General features: G+C 42.4%; 1 protein-coding gene across 1 annotated transcript; it reads right to left on the bottom strand.

Annotated features, from left to right (window-relative positions):
• Positions 1-322: 322 nt before the first annotated feature.
• On the bottom strand, positions 323-7,379 carry insig1 (insulin induced gene 1). The gene is made up of 6 exons (XM_068582375.1): positions 7,244-7,379; positions 6,755-7,102; positions 5,356-5,480; positions 4,956-5,122; positions 4,160-4,259; positions 323-2,279 (listed from the first exon to the last, which is right to left on the bottom strand). The coding sequence occupies exons 2-6, from the start codon at positions 7,086-7,088 to the stop codon at positions 2,250-2,252; spliced, it is 756 nt and encodes a 251-aa protein (XP_068438476.1). The 5' UTR covers positions 7,089-7,102; positions 7,244-7,379; the 3' UTR covers positions 323-2,249.
• Positions 7,380-8,712: the final 1,333 nt, after the last annotated feature.

Here is an 8,712-nt window from a genome sequence, read left to right as displayed (position 1 = left end):
AGACACAACAAACCCCAGAAAGCTCTGCTGCGATTGAGCTGCGGCTGCATTTGACACCCAGAAAATAAACAAGGAGGAAAATCAGAGAGCCGTTGTTTTACTGAAGCTGCTGAGACGTGTAATTAGGCCAGAGTCTCTGCTCAAAAGGCAGAATGAAGGACGCTCAGCTGTATGTTCCTATCAGGTTCATATCAGTATGGTTTTATAGATGGTGTCAATATGTCAGTACTGTACACATCATTATTAGATTCATTTTCTATAATAATCTGGTTTTGAATCCCTTAATCCAGTCCCATGTGCGAGTGATGAGTGGACGCAGATATCCTTATCAGGTGTTTATTTTTCACTTAAATGCATGGTAGCAAAAATGATACATGGCTGAAATATCAGACACTGAAAATCAAACATCGTAACAAAAAAGGTGCTTCACCACCTCAAAAAATAAAGCTTCCTCTTCCGTGAAATACACCTGAATGTAAACAGACTCAACCTGAAGTGATCTGCCACAAAAAAAGTATTTAAAAGAAAAAAAGCAAATCAGGTTTGCTTCGACTAAATGAGATTTTTTTTTTTTTTAACAACAGTTTGACACAATATCTTTCTTATTTTGTCTCTCTGGTGAGAGTCATTGGTATTGACTCTGAAGGCATGTAATCTCTGACACAAAAACAAAGATGTTATTGCTTTAAGAAGTATCCTAACTGCATATACTTACAAGTTGTTTTTTTTTAGCCAGTCAGAAAAAAATAATAAATAAGGAAGAATAATTGGCTAATGTATACTCTGATTGCACTTAATCCTGTAGACCCCCAAATGCTAACTAACACACCGCAGGTCTAGTATGGTAATAATACCGTTCCTCATCACATAGGAAAGCCATTAAACAGAAGCAATAATGTTTGTACAAATGGTAAAACTAAACTGTTATAGTGACAAAAGCACTACATTCTATAATACACAGGCAATCACAGATTGCAAATCTTAAGAAATAATGTCCTGCCCTCTCTTTCAACTGGTGAATGTTCCCAATAGTTTTGAACCTGGAGAGGAAAAATAATGGAAATGATCACAAAGACATTGAACACATGGTCACAACAGTGTGTTAAACTGGTTCAACGGTGACCACGGATGCTGGTTCGAGTATACTCCTGGTGGCTTTCTCCGCTCTGCTGATAAAAAAATAACACAAAATGTGATTTTTTTTTTCTTCCATCACTCCATACCTAACAATCCTCTGTTTGTGTATCTTAAAGTTGTCAGAAGCGGACAAAAACAATGTACTGAAGGTCTTCCCGGACAATAAGCCGTGATCTCGTCGTGGCAGACGGTGGCGAACACGCTGCTGTTCACAGGTAAATGCGACTCGTAGGCCTCGTGTCGCCGGCACAAACTAATTGGCACTCTTTAAACACATTTCCTGTCTCTCTTCATTCCAACCACCGTCCTCTCGCATGCGCTTCCGTCACTTTAAAAAGGTCAATTTAGAGGAGCAGATCGACGGCATTAATGTCTTCACGGTAAATATGTAGCGATATGTTTCCGCCCTGCTGCTGGCTTCAGAGCACAGATATGACTCTGAGGAGTTTCTTTCCACATGGGAAGCATCATTCATCATCAGTCATACAGTACATTTGCGTCGGGGTCATTCAAAGAACTACAAAATAAATACTTAATTTGGTTTGACTGGGAACATACATCTCCCCCTCTTGTGCCCCAGCGATGCAACCGCGGCCACCGAATACATCGCAAAGCGATAGAGTGAGGACATTTTTCTTTTGCCCACTCATGCAACGTTTCCCTTTTATGATCATAATATATTCAGGCTGGAGACAAACCAGTCTTCTCTGCAAAGACCAGAAGGCCAGGACGCATCCACACTAAAGCACGGGCTCCCACTCCATGACCTGCAGAAAGATACGTACACTTCCAGCATTAAAATAAAACCAGTTCACTTCAAAAAAAAAAAAAAAAGAAGAAGAAAAAAGGCAAACACTGTCCTCCTGTGTGGTGTGGAGGGAGCCTTAATGCTAATGGAGTAGGAGGGAGAGGCGCTTTGGCCACAAGGAGGTGCAGAGGACATGGCACGTTAGATGAGGGGCTTTTTTTTCTGACCCGCACTTTGTTATGAGAACAAAGGATGAAGTGAAAACAATGAGTCTTTTGCGCTCCTGTTATTCTCCTCATTCTTCACGTAACTTGTCCATCTTTACATTGTCTGTCCTTCGCCTGCTTTCCTGCGTTTCCACTGTTCAGTCCATGTGGGGTTTCTCGACGCCACCCTGAGGGGAAGCAGAGAAGACGCTCGGTGTAAATAACATGTCAATCAAAGCTCTCCAGCAATTAGAGGAAACAGTAGAATATGTGGAGTCGCAAAGTTGCTTACAAATTGAGTGTCTTTAGGAGTATGGGTAGTGGCTGAAACCTTTTTATGTAAGACGCGATGTAGATTTATGATCCCTACAGGGACAGGCATCTCACAAAGTATTGTCATAAAACTGTTGTTCTGAAGACAGAGGAGATTAACAGCCTCAGGTGACTCATTTTCAAGACATGAATTACACATTAGTTTCTTTTTCCTGTAAACTCAAAACTGCAGTTTGAACCAAAGTGTGGATTTAGAAATGAATTTAGACTCATCTATAAATTAGTAGATTTTAAGAAAACAAGGATTGGTTGCTGATTTATGACCAAATCAGAACTAGTTTTAGGTGTCAAATTTAAAGACGGGCAAAAAACATTATTCAGTTCCTCTTTTTAGAATTTCCTTTGTTGTACAATAAGGGACGAGAGGAACGCTTGCTCGACACAATAAAAATGCATACCGCCTTTTTCACTGCTTATTTTACCCGACACAAAAAAAAATTACATTCTAAATATAGTCAGACAAAGTTTGTGAACTGAACTTTTTCCCTCACGTATTCCAAAACTACACATCTGACTGTGTAACTTCAGATAAGAAGGTGAAATGACTCAATGAGCCAATAAGTACAAGAGCGAGGAACTCCAATCTGCACGGTTAATGCTGCGAAACAAACTGTTTCACTACAACTGGCTTTAACCCAGAATACAAACACAAACTAAACTACTCGGAGATACAAAGCCTCATGTTCCTCCTGATCCTGCTCATAAATGACCCACTGGAGCGAAAGAGGGGGGGGGAAAACACAAAACCACGAGCACAGACATGTGCCAACATTCCTCCGGCCTCATCGCAAACAAAAACAACAAGTAGCAAATGACCCTCTGGTCAGCCGAGTCCTGACTGGCTCTGTGTCTCACCACGACTGTGAAAAACAACAGCCCTTAATCTGCTTTCACGCTTTCACTTGAGTCAAACTGAGGGAGTGACGGGACTCTTACTTTACAGACAGAATGAGGTGAGGCTTCTGGGCACAGGCTTAATGAAGACATCAAAGCCGGCTTGATGGGATAATTATGAAGGAAAGAGGGGTTGGGGGCAGGAGGGGTGGGGGTGTCCAATGCACTTTGCACAACTTTAAGCCGGTTTGACTGTTTTATAAATTGGTTGTTGTCGTTCAGTTTTAAAATTGCAAATAAAGCATGCGAGGCAGAGGATTCGTTTGAAGTCTGTTCCACAGTTTAGACAGTGCAGATGAGTTCAGACACATAGATCGCTCAGAGCTGATACCGATAAATGTGAGGAGCTATTTTGCTCAAATAAGACCAAAACATTTTCCCCATCGTCACAGTTGTTAACCCCCCGAATTATAATCTTGGAAAAAAGCGTCTGGATCAAGAGTATCGTGTGACTGCAGGACATTCCACTGAAAAGTGAAGGCTCAAAGTCAAGATGTGACACAACTGCAAGCTAATACATATTAAATGCAAGCTTTCAGCACATGGAGGGCAAAACTATTTTTTTTACTGCTAGGTCACTATGGGAATCACATTGTTTAAGGAAAAAAAAAGGAGAGAAAGAAAATTGTGAATAAAAAAATAGCTTAAATGCTTGCTTTGTATGTGTTATATTCATAGGTTGAAGAATGTTTCAAGTGTTTTGAGAGTGAATATACATTAGACCCAGACTGACGTTTGAGAGATAGAGATATATATATCCTGTTCGTGTGTGTGTGTGTGTATATATATATATATATATATATATATATATATATATAAATGAATACATTTCAGACATTACCATGGCAAGTTGGCGTCCGATGTTTCCCACGGTGACACCGCCCGAGAAGAAGATGCATGGGAGCCAGGAGCGTACATACAAGAAGTCTGGAGACGTGTACCTGAAAGAGAGGAAAAACCAAAATGATTAAATCAACAGCGTGGAGCCGGTTCGGTGAGCGGATCCTGACCTCTATGGAAGTTGTCAAAATAAACCCAGTTCTCCGCTCAGCTAAATAAGATATCGTAAAATAACGCAAGTACAATGTAACAGAAACATAACTGCAACAGAAAAGACATCTTAAAACAAACAAAACCTGTCATGTGAGAAAATGTACGCACTCCTTCTCGGTTTCATCCTTGTAAAGTCAGCGTGAGCTGCAGCTACCTTTTGAACCTCTAACATGAAGAGTCCCCTTTCTCAGCTGTGTATTTTTGAAGGTATGCCACTGAAGCCGGTGGGGGGGTCCTGTTAATTGGGCTCTCAGAGACAAGGGGACTTCCCAAAATAGAACCTGGAACTTCCAGCCTTATCTGTCGCATATTTTTATTTTTGATGGAATCATGCAGCTGGGAGTACTTCCAGGTACACCATCTACTTCCTTCACACCCGGGGGCGGGGCTTTACTCGACAGCTATATCATTATAAAACAAACATAGTTGTTGCTGCGAGTGCAATACGAAAACCAATAATTAGTGCCGACTAAGCCCTTTTGGTTAATCTTCGTTAATGGCATCAGTTTTGTTTCCTCAAAAAAGGGGGGAAACCTGGGCTGCTTTTGTTCCCTTTTTGCAATGACAGCTGACGGCTAACTTACTGGTAAACTCCATTGTAGACGAGCAGCTGTGTGAAAACAGTGGCGAGGACGGCGGTGGTGATGCCCAAACCAAAGCCGCTCCTGGACCGGTCGAATGTCCACCACAGGCCCAGGGACAAGGCTGCCAGCGTGAGGGAGAGCTGCACGTTGTTGTCGAAGTCTAGTTTCTGTATCAACACGCAGTTAAGGACAAAAACCAAACAGAAAGACGCCCACTTAGGACTAGTTCATACTCAAATATTTGCACGACATGCAGGAGTTCCACCACTTCTTGATGGGAAAGCAGGATATCTTGTCGCTTTACATACTTTGTTCAAACTAGACATTGAACTGTGCCCTTTTCATGTATTTTAACAAAATAAAATCGATGTAGAGAATGTGCAAGTGCTTGAAAGGATACAACACTGGCGTGGTTGATGCCGACGAACACTGCGATGCACCGCATGACGCTGGCCCACTCCCTCTTGAACTTGTGCGGCTCTCCCAAATGGCTGTCGAGGCAGGGATACAGCAGGCCGACAACAGCTGCGAGAGGGAACAAACAGACCCCAAAATTACACAAGATAAGCAGAAATTATGTGAAAACGCAAGCAGGCAAATCCTGTTATGGAGCTGCTGTGTGGGATTATTTCAATTGCTGAACATGCACTTCAACAATGAAGTCTTATTTAGACACCTGCATACACTTAACAGGAATAGATGGAGTACTCTTTTGAACCTTTTCTTTAACGCTGTTTGTTTGATGGTTATTTTGATGTAAAATCCTGGTTTTAAGTAAAGTTTAGCTCCAGTTTTCGATCAGACATTGAAAACAATTGCTTGTTTGTTTTCTGCAAGCATCAATCCAAAATCCCAAGAAATATTCAGTTTATCATTGCATAAAACAAAGACAAGGAGCAAAGTTCTTACAACTTAGAAACTGGAAACAGGTATTGTTTCTCTATCTTTGAAAATGGATTAGATTAATGGAAAGGAAATGTACTTCACTGTAAACTAAGTACTGCAAGCACATATTTTACACAATGAGGACCATAAGCAAGTTCCTACATGACACGGACAGACATTCATTTGGCAACAGACTGAACAAATATAAAGCTGCAGTTTAACTTTCGTTTGTTCTCTGCCACGCATCACATGGCAAGAGGAGCCGACGATAAATGATGTTGTTTTTCCCTCTTAGTTCTGCCCCGCCCACTTCCCGGTTCCTGGCCTTAAAGCACCGCCCCCTCAGCTCACCCGTTATGACACCAGCCAATGAGCGCGCCGCTGATCTCGTATCCGGCTGTTGCAGCCAATCAGAGAGCAAAAATTGCTACCATCTGTTCCAAGTCATTTTTTTTTTTAGAACTGACTGCCAGACAAAACCATGAAGACTAGTATAGCATTAGAAAGGAAGGCCTGTATAATAGCCAACAATAACAAAGCCGAATGGTGAATCATTACCACATGTTCATACAGTTTAGCTGGCAGCAGTGACAATACTAAAACAGTATTGTTTACAACTGTTTACATGTCCATTGTTTTACAGCACAGTACGGTGTTGCATGTAAACTAACCCCACATGCGATGATTTTCAGACTTTTCAGCACCCATTGTTGATTCGGAAGCGGCATCTTACTGACTTTATTTAGCTCTGCACGTCTCTCCTCATATGGAAGAAACCACAGCACCGTAACCCCTCCCCTCTCTGCATTCCTTTGTCTCAAACTTAGCTGCAAACTACTGATAACCCTACCACCACTATTCATAACGCACAAATGTATGCACGTTTCCTTTTTTTTGGGGTCTCGTCTACTCACCGGCCCCGGTGCCGCAGCACGGCGGGATCCACCAGGCGGACGAAAACAAAGTTGCCATCACCTCCTCGGGGAACAGGGTGACATGCCTCTGGATCTGCAGCAAGTTCAGCACCAAGGCGAGGAACGCGCCGACGGTGAAGAGGACGAGACCCCGACGGATGAGGTTGGCCGTCCGCACGTCGTGCAGGGAGCCGTAGGCATTGCTGAGCACCGAGGTGATGATGGACATCATTTCTTCAGCTTTGGATGCTAACCAGTTAGCTCCGGACGAGTGTTTAGTTTCGACCCTTGATGCACAGGAGCAGCTCCAGCAGTGCTCCTCCAGTCTGGGCATTTGGCACTTTAAGGCTGGAGGACAGTTGGATACATAGTTACATTTAGCTCGCACGTGGACAGATTCAATGTTGCATAACATACATGTATATTTTTTTTTGTATCCTGCTGGGAGGGGAATAAGTTGGGCTCCATTGAGTAAAGGCTGGTGCTTACCTTGATCTCAAGATGTCTTCTGCTTCAGTGTGATTGAGACAGGATCCCCCCCCTCCTGGTGTTCCTGCTCGTTGCAACAAGGACTGCGCTCACGCTGTTTGTTCACACTGTCGTTAGCAGACGGAAAGAGAGAAAGAGATAGAGAGAGGACAGTGCTGCTCCATTCCACAGCACAGAAGCTCATACCAGGGACAAGAGGGTTCTCTGCAGAAAACAATCACAGCTGTGTCGGGTGAGAATCGGCAGCCAATCAGAGCGCGGCGGCTGATATGACGTGTCGCCGCCTCACCGCCCACCTCGTCCGGGACAGACGCACAAGCCAGGAGGCGTCTGGTGAGCAGAAGTGAAAGTGGAAACCGAGAACTACTTTAAATGACGCATAAACACAGGGAACTTAAAGAGGATTTGAAGATATCTAATAAAAGCAGGGATATAATATCACATATTACAATATAACAAAAGTAGCCACATACATCATGCGAAACTCATGACTGGAAACAGCTGTAATGGCCTTTCATAATAAACTCCTGTAAGATTGTTAGTTTAAACAAATGCAAATATGTGTTTACCAGGCTAAAAGCAGAATTTCCTCTTGAATAAATGCTCAGACATGTACAGATCTAATCCTCCCCCAAAAGCAAACTACTCCAATCTCCTACACAGGTGCCTTTATATAGCGTTGGAAACTGGGATTAGTGCCACTTTTTTTTCCTTCTGTTGTTGATAAAAAAGGTTGTTGAACTTTGGGTCAGGTTAGAGGAGGCGTGGCTTGCAAAGAGGACTTTGCAGGGAGGGGCATGCAAACGAACTGCACGTCCGCTTGTGATAATATGGAAGGTTCAGTCCCCCCAATGCAAGGACAAAAACATGGAAACTGTTTTGCAAAAACCTGTGTGACCCAGTCAGGTATATAGTGCAATGCGATAACAAACTTCCACCTTTTGCATACATGTAACAAAACACATATTGCATAGCGCATATTGTTTTTCACTGCGTCTGAGGACATGTGTTGCAAAAGAAAAACCAGACACTGCATCAACAATCCACTTCCAGTTAGGTCAGTTTTACTTTAAAAAAAAAATCCCATACTAAGTCATATTTACTTAATATCAGCTGCCGGCATGTTGTACAAAGTAATACCATGGTTGAATCATCTTTCTTTCATGCAAATTGCCTTGCAAAATGAAGTGATGCATCGTGACCTACAGCAAATTTGGTAAAATAAAACGGAAAGCATATCAATCAGATAGCATTTATTTTCAATTAGGAATTACGTTTAATTAAACTCCTTCTTTGGTGTAATTATGTGACTGATGTCTCAGGGTTTTGTATTTGTGCTTTTTTGGCAATTATGTGGTGCGAAAATGAGTTCTGCTTCAAATGAGGGAACTGGTTTCTGGTTGTCATTCAGTGTTCAGCTTCAAACCCTGAACCCAACTGCTGAATTTATCTCTTTATGGCTGATTTGA

This window comes from Clinocottus analis, unplaced genomic scaffold, assembly GCF_023055335.1.
Source record: "Clinocottus analis isolate CAN_PGR_092001 unplaced genomic scaffold, fCliAna1.0.p SCAF_18, whole genome shotgun sequence".
Lineage (NCBI taxonomy): Eukaryota > Metazoa > Chordata > Actinopteri > Perciformes > Cottidae > Clinocottus > Clinocottus analis.
The sequence above is the reverse complement of the archived record's forward strand: the minus strand, read 5'-3'. Positions and strand labels throughout refer to the sequence as shown.